The sequence below is a fragment of the Kogia breviceps genome, chromosome X (assembly GCF_026419965.1).
Source record: "Kogia breviceps isolate mKogBre1 chromosome X, mKogBre1 haplotype 1, whole genome shotgun sequence".
NCBI classification, from domain to species: domain Eukaryota; kingdom Metazoa; phylum Chordata; class Mammalia; order Artiodactyla; family Physeteridae; genus Kogia; species Kogia breviceps.
In genome coordinates this window covers 71,707,359-71,726,311 of record NC_081330.1, presented here as the reverse complement: position 1 = coordinate 71,726,311, position 18,953 = coordinate 71,707,359, and the positions used below count along the sequence as shown (strand labels likewise).

The 18,953-nt window shown below is 49.5% G+C and overlaps 1 protein-coding gene across 1 annotated transcript; it reads right to left on the bottom strand.

The window, feature by feature from the left end:
* Positions 1-3,055: 3,055 nt before the first annotated feature.
* LOC131748115 (uncharacterized protein CXorf49 homolog) lies at positions 3,056-6,759 on the bottom strand. Its single transcript, XM_059050188.1, has 5 exons — positions 5,479-6,759; positions 4,595-4,751; positions 3,991-4,067; positions 3,679-3,724; positions 3,056-3,096 (listed from the first exon to the last, which is right to left on the bottom strand). The coding sequence occupies exons 1-5, from the start codon at positions 6,757-6,759 to the stop codon at positions 3,056-3,058; spliced, it is 1,602 nt and encodes a 533-aa protein (XP_058906171.1).
* Between the last annotated feature and the right edge of the window lie 12,194 nt (positions 6,760-18,953).

Sequence of the window (18,953 nt, the reverse complement as noted above, 5' to 3'; positions counted from 1 at the left end):
GTTCCGTTCATAATTATTGGTCAGATTGAGAGCTTATGCTCTCTACCATGTGTTTATGTATAGTGTCTTTTATCTTTGGAAGGGTTATTTTCTTAAATAGCAATTGTAAATCCTTTAAAAGAAAGTGAATGATCGCTGTAAAAGTCAGGCTGGCAGATACCTCAAGAGGACTAGGGATGGGGAAGTGATTGGCTTGGAACAAACGGGAGGTCCAAAACTACTGGTCTGTCCTCCATCTGCATCTGAGCGGTACTTACCAGGACTTCAACAGTGCACAAGCACAGGGGGCCACCAAGCACATTGCAGTCATTTGAATGCTGCACCCTGGAATCACGCAGGGGCGGTCCACATGGCAAGCCTGGCAGCCCCAATGTGCCTGGCCGAACGTGGCCAATGCAGGTGAGAGTCTCCCCACCTTAATTCAGCTGAGTAGCAGCCTTTATTGCATCTGCAAGCTTAACCCCCTGTTGCCATGCAAGGTAACTTATAAGCCAACAGCAGGGATTAGGATTTGGACACCTTTGGGCATGATTACTCTGCCCACCACACCCAGCTCCCTCTCCAGGGCTCACCGACACCTACCTTCTTTGTTTGTGTCAGTTCCCCCCAAGAGTCCAGAGAGAGCAGTTGGCCTGTGATTGGGCTGGTGCTGGTGCGGAGTGGGTGGGCTGGGGAGGGGGCATCTTCCCAGTAATTGGGCAGGGAGCAGAAGCAGGCAGGACGGGGCCTAGGGCTCTCCAGGCCAGCCGCCACTGTCTCCCAGGCTGGAAAAGGGGCTTGAGGGGAAAGGCAAATGGGGTGAACTGGATGAGGGCAGGGTCCTGACCTCCTCCTACCCACGGGGGCCCAGATGTATGACCTGCCACTATTTCCCTCTGGAACTGGAAAGCTCAGGGCCCAAGCCACAGCCTGTGATATATACACGTTGCCAGCAACATTTTTCTGCGGTAGTTGGTCAGAACACGGAACAGAGAGATTGTGTGCTCAGTGGAGGGAAGGGAGGCAGGGAAACTGCATCCCCGAGGGTTGAGGTCACGCCTTCCCATGTCACCTCCCTTTCAACAAGCTTCTGTGTTTCCTCACCATGGTGAACCACAGCCCCGTGACCCCCTCTGCCGACAGGCGGTGCTGCTGCTGCTGCTGCTGGACTTCTCCCCGGGCACAAGTTGCCTGCACGTCTCGGTGGGCAGAAACCTCAGCTGGAAGGTCTCTGACAAACTTAGTCACTCAGACAGCAGCGAGATGCGCTACACCGCCAAGCAATAACCACTGGATCAGGTTCAGGGTCAAAGCCGTAAACTAAGCAGTCCAGCCCACCTTCTCCAGGGACGGGTTGGAGTGGAAGGATTCAGTCCCACGAACGTTCTTATCTGACCCTGAGTTCTGTGACTGTCCCATCCCACATGTGGTCTGTCCACCTGAGCTCATGCCATGAACTCTGGAAGCGAGTCAGGGTGAGAATGTGGGGGAAGGCTGGACCCAAGTGCTCCCCATTGTCCAGGTGCAGTCACTCCTGACTTCTCATCCTCACTGCGCCCATCCTGCCCCTGTCCCGGGTAGCTCTTGTTGGGTGGTCTCATATATGGGTCCCCTGATTCTAAGATGAGCTACTCTGAGGAGCCACCCTTCCCAATCTCATTCCATCCACACCCACAGTAGTTGCCAGGCATCATAGGATCACAGAGTAGGATCGACAGCCACCTCCAGCGAATCGCACATTTTGAGCATCCCGACACCCTGTCATGGGGGTTGGTGACTTCTGCATCACCCCCGTCCTATGTTTTGCGAATTTAACGACAACCCTTGAACAAAACAGATCCGACCCTTGCTGTTGCCCATTCAATGCCTTACAGAACCCGGACCAGCCTCTACTCCTTTGACTGCCTGAATCACCTCTTTCTCCCTCAAGGGTGATTATCCCTGATTACTTTTAGTCACACACAGGGACACACAGTCACCAACCTTGAATGTCCTCTCTACCATCATACGCCCTTTTGTGTAGTAAAACACCGGTCTTTCGGGAAGGGGGTCAGGCAGAACCACCCTCGCCTCACTCAAACACAAATCTGTCCCTCTGAGTCTCAGGCTGGTACAGCCCTGGGTCCTGGCTGAGGGAAGGAAGTGCTCCCCAACCTCCAGTGAGGGGGAAGTCGAACATGGAGTTCAGAGTCAATCTCGTGTGTCCTAAAGAGGCAGTCTGGGAGATTGAGCTGGCACATGGAAGTATCATTCCCAGGAAAATCTGTGTCATGGGGCTGGTGGAAGAGCATTTGACGGGGACCATGCAGGAACACAGACCTACTAACCACGCTTGCCATAGAAGCTGACGGGCCAATTTCCACTCAAGGGTATAGAGACGACCAGGCTGGAGGAGGGTGGTCAGCTGGCTCGGGCAGGGAGGATGTGAAAGCTTCCAGGTTGGAGCTCTGCAAGGGGGTCATGAGTTCCTGCTGATGGCGAGGGGGAATGGCAGAGATGAATGGGAACCGCCAGACCCCAAAGGAGGAGGGGGGTTTGGAGAGGACTAGAAGAGGGCCTTCGGGGGAAAGGGAGGACGTGCCAATGTGGCCAGGCAGAGCACACACAGGACCCACACCTCAAGGCACTCCGTTGGCTTGACTGCAGGGATGGTAGCAGAGGCTGGCCCAGAGTCCCCACCACAGGATGCCAGAGATACTGTTGTGGAAAAGGCTCTGACGTGGAGCAGCACCCCGCCCCGCCCCAGCCCCCTACCCCGACCCCTACCCCTACCCTTCCAGAGAGGAGGCAGAACACAGAATGTGACGGGTACTTTAATTGGAAACTGCTGGGAAACCGGGGCGGGCCGGGAGCAAAACCACGGGGAGAGGAAGCCCTAGCTGAGGCAGAACACGAGGGAACGAGCCTGGCCACAGCTCCCGGGCCCCAAAGGTACCAGCTGCTCCTCTTGCAGGAAGACGCTGGCCTCAACCTGTGAAACAGCAGAGTCACGGAAGAGCCTCAAGCCAGGGCCAGCCCCCAGCCCTGCTCAACAGCCAGGACTGTGGGAAGGGGTACGGTGTGTGTAACACTCACTTCAAAGGCTCTGGAACTTGTCAGCCAGGTACTGCACGGTGGCTGCAACAGGGACAGGCATTAGCAGGTGCTCCAGACAGAGGGATATCGAAGCCCGTCCCCCTATCCCCGTCAGGAACCGCCTAGCCCTGCAACCTCAAACCCCCTCCAGACCCGATGCAAAGAGCTCTGGGCCTGATCACTCCCCACCACCCAAACTGAATGTGGAACCGGTTCCTAAAGGGAAACAAAATGTGCCAGCAGCTCTCATGCTGTGGGCCGTGCCACAACCAGTCAGAACTCACCACACACACAAACAAACCATCCAACAAGAACCTTAGAAGCCACACCAAGCAGCAGTTCAAGGGAAAAATCAACGAGGCGTCTCTAAAAGTCCTATCAGAAGGAGATCCCCTAGGACTGGTCTGGTTGGCAAAGTGTGCAAGCAGTCCAGACAGTACTCTGCTACTTGTACACAAGCCCAGCTGTACATGCACAGCTGGCTCCAGGGCCAGGCCTGCTAGCTTCTCCTCCCCACAGGGATGTGGGTCCCTGCGAGGCCCACTGCACCTGTAGCCCATCCCCATCCCAGTGCCCACCTGGTTCTGCACTAAAACACCGCTCTCCGTCCCTGGTTCCTCATACCAACTTGCTCCTTAAGGTCGTCTATTTCTCTCTGTAGCGTGAGACACTAGGCCAGCAGACACAGGAGGAAGAGAAATGATTAGTATACTCTGGCCTCCTCTCTCCTCCACCTTCTCCTCTGCCGTGGCGCCTCCATCCCAAAGCCCGGTGGCTAGACTGGCAAGGGCTCCTCAGTGGAGAGGAGGTGGGCTCCCTCCGTGGGCTACGTGATGGGGGCAGGGGAGGGGGGGCCCACACATGTCAGTTGAACTTGGACCCAGATCCCACCCTCGAGTTTGGGCCTGCATTTCCAGGAGCAAGGGGAAGCATTACCCAAGTACAGCACGGCATTCCCAGTGGCTGCTGCTGCGTTTCCGGTCTTGGAGGATGGTCAAGTGGCTCCAGGTCACCTGAGAGGGAAAGAACACACATTCCAGCTTCCCAGGCTCCCAGTGAGGTGGAAAGGGCCAAGCGGGGTCTAACGTGAGCTGAGGCAGCACCACCCTCCACTAGCAACCAGCCGCCCCTTCTCTGCCCAGCAGCCCTAACCTTCTCTCTGGGCCTGCCTCCCCTGTTCCCCGGGGCAGCCATTTCGCCACTGTGGTCCCCAAAGACTGTGGCTCTGGATTCGACCCTCCCAGAGCTGCAGCCACAGCCAGCACATGGGAGAGCAATGTGGGCGAACAGGACTTAACAGAAAAGGCTGTTCCCCTGCAAGTCTACACCCGCAGAAGCTGATTGGGGCACCGCCACCCATCACCCCGGCCACACAAACCCCACACAGAGGATGATGTGGCTCAAGGACAGCCCTGCCAGCACCCCGCTCCTGTGGGAGAAGCCGCCTGGGAGCAACGCTGTGCCCCCAGCAGAGACAGAGCCAGAGGTTTCTCTGCTCAACCCCTCTCCCCTCCCCTCATATCAAACCCACGACACTCACCTGAGGGGGCAGGCACCCTGGGCATGACTTCTCTCTGGTTCAGGGCCAAGGGCTCTGAGTTTCCTGGATCTTGAGGGCCTCTGGTGTTGAGGTTGCCACGGCTGTCTTTTCCACGATACATGCGTGGAGCAGATGTCCCTGGCCTGTGAGTTGGCAGCTGAAACAAAAATTTCTCACCAATTTGGACTAAGGATGTGTGTGTCTGTGTGTTTCTCTGTGTGTGTGTGTGTGTGTGTGTGTGTGTGTGTGTGTGAGAGAGAGAGAGAGAGAGAGAGAGAGAGAGAGAGACAGAGACAGAGAGAGACAGACAGAGTGAGAGAGAGAGAGATAGACAGAGACAGAGACAGAGTTGTGTGATTCCGGCCCGGGTGAGGCAGGGAATTGGGAAGGGAATTGAAAGGCTGATCTCATTAGCACTTTCTCCCTCAGTCAGCCCCAGGCCAGCAGACAGAGCTGACCTAGGGACAACAGTGAGGCACTGAGAAAGCCCAGGTCCCCTGCAAGGAAGGTCTGGGGAACAGCTAGAAAGTAGGATTCAGGAAGTTGGTGAGTCTAAATACTGAGGCTTTTCGGGGAAGCTTTGAAGGGATCCCCCGACCCAATTCAGCTACCAGCCCTCCCTTCCATCCCAGCCCCTGTCTTGCACAGGAGGTTGGAAACAGGCCATGGGTGGAGAACCGGGCCCAGCACACCCGAAGTGCTAACTTCGTGTTTGTCCCTAGTAAAAGGAGCTCGATCTGGCATCTTAATGGCCCAGTAACCGAGGGGCGCCCAATGACGACACCTGAGGGGTGGACAGAACCAGCCTGGGTGAAGAGTTGTGTCCTGGGGGCGCTGAGAGGCAGGGGAAGAGTGGGGAGAGAGGAGGAGCATGGCCTACTCACTTGGCCCTTTGGGGCTGGGTCTCTAGTTGGGTCCTTATCTTCTCCCGCCACCGCCTCAGACTCCCGTGCCCGCCTGGCCACGGATTTCTTCCCAGCGCTGGTGTGTTTGGACTCTTTGGTTCCAGAAGAGACCAAGCTATACTTGTTGGATCTCACAAGCAGCGGAATACGAGAGATACGGGGCAAGGTGACCGGTTCCAGGGGAGTTGCCGAGATTCGCTGCTCCCCGGAAGGGAAGGTTCTCCCCAGGGCAAGTTTGGAGGCTCCCCTGAGGGATTTCTTCTCCTGGGTCCCCTTCTTCCTAGGAGTGACCCGCGGCAGGCCACCTGCAGCAGCAGCAGCAGCAGCAGCAGCATCAGAAGCAGCAGCTCCCGGGTAGCTGGGCTTGCTGCCCCCCTTCGCCAGGAGCACGCTCTGCATTTTCTTAGGGGAAGAGATGCCCTGCTCTCCCACGCCCTGCCTTTCCACAACCGCAGGGAGTCCTCGCGGAGTGGAGAACAGGGAAGAGCCTGGCACGTGAAGGAAATTCTCCCTGACTTGGAAATTCGAGTGTCTGGGAGTGTCCTCGGGATCCTCGGGGCTGCTGGGCTCGGCCTGGCCTCCTGCTCCGGGATAAGTGCTCACCGTCATCCACTGTGTCTCACTGAACTCATCTGAGGACTCGGGGTCGGACAGCAGCCAGGCCAGGCCTTCCGCGGAGAGCCGCTGGCGATCCGCAGCCACGTTCAACCTACGCTTAGTGATTCTGTTAGGGTTCCCCCAGGCCCGGCCCACTTCGGGCCCACCGAGGTGGAGGGCGCCGGTTCGAGCCGGCGGCGCATCCCCACAGCTCTGGGTGCGCGCTCCTCGACCACCGGGACTCGCCTCGAGGCCGGCTGACAGGGTGGGCACTTCGAAGGCGGCGCAGCTCTCCGGGGACGGGTACGTGCGGACGTCCAGCTCATCCCGGACGGTCAGGTGCTGCAGGATGGCCTCCAAAGACTCCTCGGACAGGTCCAGGAGGTCCCTCTTGTCACCAGCTGGGGAGCCAGGTCGGCCTTCGCGGCCCCACAGCACCGGCCCTCGCGCTTCCAGCATCTCCCGCTCCGACTGGAAGCCCTCGGGCTCCGGGAAGCCGCCCCCGCCCTCGCCGCTCCGCGACTCCCCGGGCTCGGGGCCTGGCTCGCGGCCTGGCTCGGGGCCCCGCGGGACTGCGGGGCCGGCCGGGCAGACGCCGGCCCGCTCCCCGCCCTCTGGGCCGAAATCCGTTCCCCACACAGACACCTCATCGGGGGAGCTCATGTCGCGACCCGGGCGGTCCCGGAACCGGGGCGACGGTCGATGGCCCGAGCCGCGGTCGCGGTCACGGCGGGCGAGGTGGGCAGCGCTCAGAGGGCAGCGTCAACCACCTCAGGCGCTGCACGAGCTCGCCTCAAACGAAACGACGCGAGACTTTCAGCGCGCCTCACACGCCCGTGCCGCGGTCTCCTCATTGGTCCGGACCCCGCCAACCAGAGGGCGCCTTGTTTGCCCGCCCCCTCGGGGCCTAACCATTGAGCCCGAGGGCCTCTGGTTTGACCCCAAGTCCGCGGGTGGTCCGGGCAGTTGGCTGGTGAAGGGCATGGTAGGAGTGCCTCCCTCTGTCAAGCCTCTGGGCCCGCCTCCTCCTGTCCCGCCTCCCCTTTCGGGTTAGAGTCACAGCTCTGAGCCTCCCTTTCCCATCTACAAAGGGGGTCGGTCGGGGAGTGAGGGTGCCAGCCTCTGGGTGTGGTGAGGATGAAACGTCACGATGGAGGCGCTGGACGCCTAGCAAGTGCCGAAAGCATTTGCCAGCCTCCCTTCCACCGCAAACCTCACGACCCAACAGGAGAATGGGCACAGGAGTCCCGCAGTCAGTGATCAGGGGTCGGCCAGAGAGCAAAGGGATCGTATATTCGTTCTGTAAGCTCTCTGTCTCAACTGCTGCATCAAATGTGGCTCAGCCAACGTTATTGGCAGGCGGGTTTGGTGGACAGACTGGGGTTGGCCTTGCTCCATCAGCCCTTCCCCCACTCTGAGGCAAATTCAAAGAAGAGGAAATCGCAGTGGCCAGTTACACCCCAAGAGATGCTCCCCACCACTGATCGTGGTCTGTTAACTAAAAGCAAGAATCGGGTTTTGCACACTAGGTTGACAACCTTCAAAGAGCTTAACCGTTCCGAGGGTGGTAGAGGTTAGGAGGAGCAAACCCCTGTGGCGGTGGTGCAAGAGATCCATTTGGGTGGTAATTTGGCAGAATCCATTGAAAGCAACTTAGTGCCAGCACGGACTCTGTGCCTGGGACTCTTCTAACTAAGCACTGGACATAAATAGTAATGCATCCACCTGACCCGCCTCGAACTCTAGTAGCAACTATTACTGGCCTCTTACAGGTGAGGAAACAGGCACTGAGAGGTTTAGCCACTGGCCCAAGGTCATTCGCCTGTGGGGATCAGCAGCAGGATTGAAACCAATCAATCTGACTCCAGAGTCCTTGTTTTGAGCCCAAGATCTTAAAACTGGAAGAAAAAAAAAGAGCTGTTTCCTCTATGTTCCAGCAAGTCCGCTGCCTTGTACTTCTTCCGGATACACGCTGGTACCTGTAGTGTACAAGATCACATGCACAAGGGTGTTGGTGATGGGAAAACCTGGGAACACTCCAAATTCCCGTCAGTAAGGAAATGGATGAATGCAACGTGGCTTAGCATCCAGTAGCATAAAGCGTTGCAGTCGAAAGAAATGCATCAGGCCATTCTCACAGCTTTCAAAAGCATCTGCCTGACTTCAAACTGCAAGTTGCAGAACAATGGCTCTGGATTCACTTTTGTAATTTAAAGCACTTGCGTGCGTCGGCACACACACACACGCACACCAGTCAATCCTATGTAATATAGAGAATTCATTTAAGTATATGTACAAGTATGTTTGAAAGTTTTGAAGGACGCACAACCAAGGCCTACCTGTTTTGATGGCTGTGGGTGTGGATAGCCAGGTGTCTCTCAATTTTTCTTGGAACTGTCAGTTCTCAGCTTCCCTGAGCTGAGCAGTACTGATGTCTGGGGACTGGTCCCTCCCTTGGTTTCTATACAGCCCTTGGGTGTTAGAATTTCCCTTGTCTGCCACCCAGCTCCTACTCTGACACCCCCGCCTTCCACCCATACCTTCCTTCTGCTCTCTTTCCCGTTCATAATCCTCTGTCTTCAGTCACCTCTCTCTCCTGCATCCTGCTCTGGCTGACCTCCTGGAGAGTCCTGGGGTGTCTGAACCCCTCTTGCCTGTGGAACTCAAAGGCCCAGTTTTCTGGGTCTGCACCTGAGAAGCTGGCCATGCTGCAGAAGTTACAGAGCAGGGGAGATTGGGTGCACTGTAAATCTGCAATCCTCCTCCTCGAGCCTGCCCCCGATGGTGCCTGCCTGTTTGTGGATACTGCCCTCTTCCACTTCTCCCAGTGACTTTTAAAGTCATGGTGTGCTATTTCAAGTATGTTAAAATGGATAAGGAAGGATATAACAAAATCTCCTGCATCCACCAGCATCCTATGAAACATTACCAGTGGATCCAGTGGAAGCCTCCGTCTTCCCTCTCACCATTTCCATTCCCTTCCTCCCTCCCCCATAGAGAGACTCCCAGAAATTATCACCTTCTCCACTCTCTTCATCCCTGTGGCTCTCCTACCTCCTCTTCCCCTGCATCCCATACGTCTCCAATGATGTCACTAATCTCTGCTTTACTCCCCTACAATCACCAGGATCCAATACTGGTTTTGACTTACTCTCTTGGCCTGGGGTGGGAGCCAGTGTCAGAGGTTCCTCTTGGCTTTCCCCACTGTGATAGCTCTTACCCCACAGAGCAGTGACCCAATGTGGAAGTCATTGCTCCAACTGCCAAGCATATCACTTACAATTATCAGCTTGGGGAACTGGAGAAATGACCACTATTTTGGTTCAGGGACTCATTCAGCTCACTGTGAACCGGTCTGTATCCCCAACTCCTTTTAATGTCAGGGCCTCATAAGCCCCATTCTAATGGGGCTCCATCATGACACTTTGGGCCTCCAGGATCAATGTCAGCTCAGATCCTGTGTCCAGTAGTAGTAGAAGTGTCTGGATCTTTTTCTAGCCTCAATGTACAGTCACCTGAGAAATGGCAGTCATTCTCTTTAGGGACGGACATAACCCACTGCCTTGTTTCTGGATCCTTCCCCCTCAGGACTCATCCACCTCTTCAGTGGGGCCAGTCTCTGAATTGGCTCAGGACCAGGAACTGAGCAGGAGACTGTGGCCTTTTAGCAGAATGATGGCCCTCCTCTTGCATTCTTGCCTTTTGCTGACTGTAGTTGCCCCTAGGGAGCCATGCTGTCTGAGCCATCTTCTCAGCTTTCTGCTGGTCAAGTGGGCACTCTTGACTGCCCCTCTGACCTTTCTGGTCATTACTGGAAATGTGGTCTGCTGGCACCTCTTGGTTAAGAGCTGCCCTCTGCCCTCTATTATGTCAGAATTCCTTTGCTCCCATGGGTGGTAATGACCCCAGGTAGGGACCACTTTCCTTCCATCATTGGCATTGGCTTGCAGAGGGGAGCAACCACCAAACTTCTAGTGATGCTGGGGCCCCTCTCACCAGAACACTCCTGATGGTTTTGGTGAGTGATATGTCCTCTCAGCCCTACAGTGAGACATAACCATGAGGCCCTGTGACTGGCCTCACCTTTTCTGTCCGTTCTAGCATGTCTGCATCACTCAACCTTTCTGTTCCTTCCTCTGCCATCTGCCAATCCAAGGCAGGCATTTCCACTTCTCTCCTTATGCGCCATCACTTTCTCAAAGTTTCAAAGGGCCAGTCTGACAGTGAATTTCCTCCATCTCCTGGAGTCCTTGAAAGTGTGTTAAATCCCATGGCATGAGAAAGTGCCTCCCCTCAGTAAAACTTGCTTATCCAGTCTTATATTCCTGTCCACTTGATCCAGCACCCTCAAAATCCAACCCCAGGGATATTGCCCTGCTCCTGCCAGTACAAGCTGGTTATTTCCTAGTGTATAATTTCTTTTTCCCCTTATCAGGCTCGGCATATCCCAGTGAGTTTATGGAGAAGTGATGAGGGTTTCCCTGGGACAGGCGTCCGTCACTTTGTGGGGGAGCAGACTCTGTAGCATCTACCAGCACAGGGCATGTGTTAGCTCTTGCTAGGGAAGGAAGCGCCACCCTGCAAGCTTTGAGGCCTCAGGATGTTTGGATCTGATAAGCCAACGTTTGGAGACATCCATGCCAATATACCCAGCCTACATTTCAGAGTCTGAAGTTTTTCCAAAAAGGGCCCTGACCTTCCCATATCAGGCCTGTGTTTGTCAAGGATGTATACATCTCTGGAGTTCTGTACTTATTGTTATCACATCTGTGAGCTACTCAGCTGTCTCTGCTCTTCTGCAGGAGGCAAGGGCATTTTGTAACCCACCAAGAAAACCCCATGAGTCTTACACTTGACCCTTAACTGTTTGGTAATGTCCCTTAGTTTCTCATTATGTCTTTGCAGGGTGCCAGTATAACAGAGATGAACAGCTGCCTCTGCCCTCCCTATAGACATAGTGCCCTCTCTACCATTCAAAGGCCTGAATCATCTCACAGGCCACAGTAAGACCCTCCACTGGGATATTTTTCAAGGTACGTATGGATAAAACCTTAAGGAATCAGGAGGTAACCTTGTGCTAGAGATTATCCATGTTCCACATAACACTCAAAATGGTATGCTCTTTGTCATTTGGGCAGTGAGTGAGCTGGTCCATAAACCCCATCTTATAGCTAACTTCTCAGACCATTCCTGGTACCACTTTTGTTAGTTTGGGTCCTCCAAAAATACAGACACCAAGGCATGATTGTACATGAACGAACATGATGGGAGAATGGCATGTGAAGGATAAAGGAGAAGGAGCAGGAATGAGTCTTCAGGGTGCGATGCAGGTCTGACGTCTGTAAGAGAGATGTGGGGGAAAGGAGGGTCAGATAAGAAGAATTTCAGATGCAGTTTCATTCTAACACTAAATTTTAGTTCAGTTTAGTTTAGTTTGTTCAGGCTCATGTGGAGTCCCCAACCTACAGCTGCCATTTAGAGGAGTTCCTGTCCTGAAGCAGTATGCCCCTGCCATGCTCAGTCACTGGCTGGGAGCTACCCAGAGGATGTGGGATCTTGGCACAAACAATGGTGGAGCCAGAGAAATGGTAGCTGGCACTTGCCAATCTACTTTGTTTCCTGCAGCGGATCAGAGGGGCATGTTTCTATGGCTACCACAAGGAAGCAGAAGTCAAAGATGACTAACATTTCCGTTTTGAGTGACTTTGTGGTGGGGAGCATAGGGACCCAAGAAGTAAAGAAAGATTGGGAGGGAAATGATGGGATTTTGGATTCATTAAGGTTGTGTTTCTTATAGGACATGCAGGTGGAATTAGCCAGAATGCACTTAGAAATTTGGCTCTGGAGCACCAGTGAGGGGTCAGAGCTAGAGAGAGATACAGATTTAGGAGTCATTCATTCCCTCAGTAAACTTTTATAGCAGTGTTTTTTCAAACATCACCATAACCTTAGAAGTTCCTTGCATGTAAGCTCCAATTCCTTTCCCTTCACCCTCCTCAGAAGTAACCTATATCATTTGTCTTCACCATTCCCTTCCTTTTCTTTAGTTATTTTCTACATAGGTTCATATTCCTAACAATTTTGGTTTTGCTGCATCCTTTGGTCTTTATGTAAATGGAATCATTTGTATTGTTTCTGACTTTTCCAGTGTGATACTATGTAACTGAGATTCATCCCTGTTGTTGTATGTGGCAGGCAATTGTTCATTTTCATTGCTGTACACTGTTCCACCAAATAAACATACAGTAGACTCTCATTATCATGATAGTTATTTGCAGTCTATAAAGTTACCATGAACACTGAATTAGGCAATCCTGAAACATTGCTCCTAAGGGAAATATAATTTCAAGTTCCTACCATCCGCTGGTCACAACATTTTCATCAACTGATTGCTGCATAATCATGTTTCATGTGTGTTTCTGTTTAAAGGCACTCTATTTAATATAAATATTATTGATTCATGAACATTGACCTCACAGCCAACAGCATTATAAATCATGCCTGAACAAGGTTTATGTAACACACATATTTTCTTGAGTGCACATCATAGTCATTTTGCACTCAAGAACACTAGACAATACTTCAGCACTAAGCTTGGAGGCCATCTTTAATGATGAAATCACCAACAAAGAAGCACAAAAATGCAAAATATGTGGCACTAAATAAATCATGAAAAGGACGCTTGCTTGCAGTATGAGACTGAAATCAGAAGGCAGAGCGTCACCTTGTTTGACCTCAGTTGGGAACATATTCCAGCAACTCAAATTTTTCACAGCTCTCTCGAATGAGGAGGAAAGCACTCTGGTACTGATTTGTGGTTAAATATGAATTTTAGCAAATAGGGGAATTTGCAAGTATGGAATCTACAAATAACAAGAATCAAGTGTATCTCAACCTATGTATCCATTCTACTGTCAATGGATAATTTGGGTTGTTTCCATTTGGGCAGATATTATACATAGTGCTACTATAAACATTCTGGCATGTGTTTCCTGGTGCCCACATACAAGAGCCTTCCAGGGCAGAGCTTTCCAACTTTTGGACCTGGGATTTTGAGACCTTCATCCCCAGAGACAGCCAGATATCAGCCCCTGGACCGCTTGGTTCTGGCCCTAAACAACTTTGTCATCTTACTCCTGTATTCCATACCATCATCATTTTCTGTGTGAGCCATAGAATAAAATGGCTGGGAAGCTGTGTTCCAGTGCTCATACTTAGGACTGAAATTGTCATCTCATAGGGAAAGAAGATTTCCAACATTACTAGATCATGCCAGATTTTTTACAAAGTGGTCATGTTAATTTCTACTCCTATCAACAGTGTTTAACTGTTCCACATCCTCATCAACATTTGATATTAACAAAGTACAAAATTGTTGTCAATCTGGTGATAGTGAAATGGTGTCTCATTGTAGTTTTAATTTGCAATTTCTTGATTAGTAATAATATTAGTAATAATATTGAGCAGCTTTTCATATGCTTGGCCTTGGGAATTTTCTTGTCTATGAGGTGTTCATTTAGTGTCTTTTGCCCATTTTCCCCTTGGGTTGTTTGCATATTTATTTGTGGAAGTTCTTTATGTATTCTATACTTTAATTCTTCAATGATTTCATGTTATGTAAATATATTCTAGTTTTTAGCTTGCCTTCACTCTTTTTATCATGCCTTTTAATGAACAAAAGCACTTCTTAATTTTTCACGGCACTTTATTATGAAAAGTTCCATACAAGAAGATCACGGGACTTCCCTGGTGGTGCAGTGGTTAAGAATCTGCCTGCCAATGCAGGGGATGTGGGCTCGATCCCTGGTCCCAGAAGATCCCATATGCCACGGAGCAACTAAGCCTGTGTGGCACAGCTACTGAGCCTGTGCTCTAGAGCCTGCATGCCACAACTGCTGAAGCCCGTGTGCCTAGAGCCCATGCTCCACAACAAGAGAAGCCACTGCAATGAGAAGACTGCACACCACAACAAAGAGTAGCCCCTGCTAACCGCAACTAGAGAAAGCCCCCGTGCAGCAACAGAGGCCCAGCACAATGAAAATAAAATAAATAATAAAAATTTTAAAAGAAAGAAGAAGATCACAAGATGATCCAGGGAAGTTGAGGGGGTACTTGCTGATCATGGACCATCTTTGCTCTCACCTGGTGACCTTGCTTCCCATTTCATTGAGAGTATACAGGCAATCAGAAGCAAACTTTCCTCATTCATAAATATTTTTCTCTATTTTGGATCATTCCTATCAGCATACAAGTATGTTGTAGTTTCTCCCAATTAAAGAAAACCTTTTGATTCCAATTTCCCTTCAAGCTACACCATTTTTCTCTGCTCACCTTCACAGAAAAACTCCTTAAGAGTTGGTGTATACTTGCTGTCTCAAATTCCTCTCTTATCATTCACTATTCCTCTCCTTTCCATTTAACAATTCTCTATTGAGGGCTTACCACATGCCAGGTACTGTTCTAACACATGGTGCTACATCACTGAGAAAAACAGATGAAGTTCCTTCCCTCAAGAGCTTACATTTCTGTCATAGGCCTATTGGCAATATTTTCTAAATCTTCAACTATGTCCATTCCTTTGTTGTTGGAAATCACCTCCCTGGACCCAGTTTCAATCTTTATTGGTTTCCTAGAGTGTTGCACCTAGAACATTCCTTTACCAAACCCCTAAGTGGGGTCTTCTGCTTCCTTGAACTAATGTCTTCATTGTTCTTGGTTTACCACAATGTTTTGATGGGACTCATTCTCCAGGTACTATGGGTGATAATTTATTTTAAGACTTTGCATGAATGAATATTACCTTTAATTTCACGCTTATTTGAAAGCTGATATATAATTTCAGGCTGAAAATTTTTCTGACTTTCATTGTCACTTTTGAGAATGCTGGTACTATTTTGTGTGCCATTATGATTCCCAATCCTTTATGTATGACACATTTAATTTTTTTAGTTATATATATTTTGAGTTATTACATAGTAAAATTAACTTTTTTGTTTTCAGTACCATGAATTTTAACACATGAACAGATTTGTGTAACTATCACCACAATCAGGATACAAAACTGTTCCATCACCCTCAAAATCTCCCTCATTCTGCTGCTTTGTAGTCAAACAATCTCCCCCATCCCAAACCTCTGATAACTGGTGATCTGTTTCCCATCCCTATAGTTTTACCTTCTCCAAATATTATACAAACACAGTCATACAGTATGTAACATTTTGATACTGGCTTCTTTCATTTAGCATAATGCATTTGCGATTCATCCAAGTTGTTGCATGTATCAAGAGTTCCTTCCTTTGTATTGTTAAAAATGTTTCATTTATAGATGTATGGTTTTATTCATTCATCTGTTGAATAACATCTTGATTGCTTTCAGTTTTGGGTGACTATGAATAAGGTTTCTATCAACATTCATGTGGAGTTTTTTTGTAAACATAAGTTTTCAGTCCTCTAAGGCAAGTACCCAGGTGTGGAATTGCTGGGTCATATGGTAATTGTATGTTTACCTTTATAAGAAATTGGCAAGCTGTTTTCCATAGTGGCTGTACAATTCTGTATTCCCTCTATCAATATATAGAAGTTCCAGTTTCTCTGCAAACTCATCAGTACTTGGTATCATCAGTGTTTTTAATTTTAGTCATTCAAATAGGGTTACAGTGGTATCTCAATGTGCTTTTAATTTGTATTTTCCTAATAGCTAACAATGTTGAACATCTTTTCAGGTGCTTATTTGGCATCCTTATATCTTCTTTAGTGGAGTGCCTGTACATGTCCTTTGCCCATTTTAAAAATGAGCAGTTTATTTTCTTATAGTGGAGTTTTGAGAGTTCTTTGTATATTCTGTATATAGTTGTAATTTACAGATATTTCCTCCCATTCTACAGCTGCCTTTTCATTCTTTTAACAGGGTCTTTCTCAGAGAAAAAGGGTATAATTTTGATGAAATCCAATGTAACAAAATTTTCCTAGTGCTTCTCACAGATTAGCCTTTTGGTGTTATTTCTAAGAATTCTTTACCTAACCTCAGGTCATGATGATTTTCCCTTATGTTTTCTTCTAAAAAAATTATATTCATATGTTTTACATTCTGATCCATGATCTATTATGAGTTAAATTTCAAATGAGGTGCAATATTTAGGTTCAGGCTCTTTTTTTTTCTTTTTGCATACAGATACCCAAAAATTACAATACCATTTGTGAAAAGACTATGCTTTCTAAATTGAATTTATTTTGCACCTTTATAAAAAATTAGTTGGCATGAGTGACATCAGCAAAAATGGTGAAGTAGATACCTCCAAGGGCCAGTCCCTCTATAGGAACATCAAAAAAATCAAGCAAAAAGTACAAGAGTCAACTTTGTCAGAATTCTTTAAAACAGTCAAAGTTTACAGCAGGCAAACAAATGTAAAACAATAAAAAGGCAACTTAAAAGTGGTAGGAAACCTTTGTGGAATTTCTAGTTGTCCTTGCCCTGTGCCCCTGCCTGGCTCGGTGGCAGTTTGAAGACTGCAGCCCACATTTTCAGTATGGGACTCTTATCCTTGGCTCCCAAGGGAGAAGAGCAGACTTATTCTCAAAGAATTCAGTTTGTTCTGGCCTATATAGGGGCTAACTGAAGGACTGATATACCTTATTCAGAACTAGCTCAGGGTATCCACAGCCACCTGGGGCAACAGAATATGGTCGAGGCATTTGATAGTGTACTGAAAGTCAGGGGGGAAAGCTGGGGACAGAGGGATAATAGGGAATTCAAAAGCACTCAAGTTTACTGGGGAATTTAGAAAGCAGTGTGCATGTCCGGGTCAGAATGCATCCTTAGAAAAGTCATGAGAATACCCTAAGCTTTTACCTCTGGTTGATCTATAGGCTCAGCACAAGCAGATAAGATAGAGTTTTAAATGGCCTGGTTAAGCACTGAAGGAGTGCCTCAGAACAGAGGCAATAAGAGTTTTTTGTTGTTGTTTCTTTCTTTTTCTTCTTCCTTTTCTTCCTTCCTTCTCTCTTCATCCTCCTCCTTCTTCTTCCCCTTCTTCTTCTTCTCCTTCTCCTTTGCCTCTTCTCTCCCCCCAACTCCCTCCCTCCCTCCTGGCATCCAAGGATATCTCTGTCAAAACACTAGCTTACCACAAGCTACAGAAACAGACAGCACACGTGACAAAGAATACACACTTTACAAAAATAGTTTAGAAGTCACTAAATAAACAAGCAGCAATATAAAACATCAAGGGGGGAAAACCCTCAGAAGGGAAAGAATATGATTTCTGGAGTTACCACATAATAATATTCAAAATGTCCAGTTTTCAATAAAAATATTAAGTATGCAAAGAAATTAGAAAATATTATGGCTAATTCATAGAAGAAATCAACAGAAATTGTCCTTGAAGAAGCACAGATTTGGGATCTACTAGACAAACATTTTAAATCAATTGTATTAAATATGCTCAAAGAGAGAGAGAGGAGCTTCAAGACAGTGGAAGAGTAACACGTGGAGATAACCCTCCTCCCAGCAAATACATCAGAAATACATCTACATGTGGAACAGCTCCTACAGAACACCTACTGAATGCTGGCAGAAGACCTCAGACCTCACAAAAGGCAAGAAACTCCCCACATACCTGGGTAGGGCAAAAGAAAAAGAAAAAACAGACAAAAGAAGAGGGACGGGGCCTGCACCAGTGGGAAGGAGCTGTAAAGGAGGAAAGGTTCCCACACACTAGAAGCCCCTTCACGGGCAGAAACGGGGGTGGTGGAGGGGTAAAGCTTCGGAGCCACGGAGGAGAGTGCAGCCACAAGGGTGCAGAGGGCAAAGCGGAGAGATTCTCGCACAGAGGATAAGTGCCGACCAGCACTCACCAGCCCGAGGGGCTTGTCTGCTCACCCGCTGGGAAGGGCGGGGGCTGGGAGCTGAGGCTTGGGCTTCGGAGGTCGGATCCCAGGGAGAGGACTGGGGTTGGCTGCAAGAACACAGCCTGAAGGGGCTAGTGCACCACAACTAGCCTGGAGGGAGTCAAGGAAAAAGTCTGGAGCTGCCGAAGAGGGAAGAGACTTTTTCTTGCCTCTTTGTTTCCTCGTGTATGAGGAGAGGGGATTAAGCGAGCCGCTTAAAGGAGCTCCAGAGATGGGTACAAGCCACGGCTATCAACGCAGACCCTAGAGATGGGCATGAGACGCTAAGGCTGCTGCTGCATCCACCAAGAAGCCTGTGTGCAAGCAAAGGTCACTCCCCACACCTCCCCTCCCGGGAGCCTGTGAAGCCCGCCACTGCCAGGGTCCCATGATCCAGGGACAAATTCCCTGTGAGAACACACGACACGCCTCAGGCTGCTGCAAGGTCATGCTGGCCTCTGCTGCCGCAGGCTTGCCCCGCATCTGTACCCCTCCCTCCCCCCTGCCTGAGTGACCCAGAGCCCCCGAATCAGCTGCTCATTTAACCCCGTCCTGTCTGAGTGAAGAACAGACGCCCTCAGGTGACCTACATGCAAAGGCAGGGCCAAATCCAAAGCTGAGCCCCAGGAGCTGTGAGAACAAAGAGAAAGGGAAATTTCTCCCAGCAGCCTCAGTAGCAGCGGATTAAATCTCCGCAACCAACTTGATGTATCCTGAATCTGTGGAATACCTGAATAGACAACGAATCATTACAAATTGAGGAGATGGACTCTTTGGGAGCAACGATATATATATATTTCCCTTTTTCTCTTTTTGTGAGTGTGTATGTGTATGCTTCTGTGTGTGATTTTGTCTGTATAGCTTTGCTTTTACCACTTGTCCTAGGGTTCTGTCTGTCCGTTTTTGTTTGTTTCTTTCTTTGTTTTCTCAGTATAGTTTTTAGTGCTTGTTATCATTGGTGGATTTGGTTT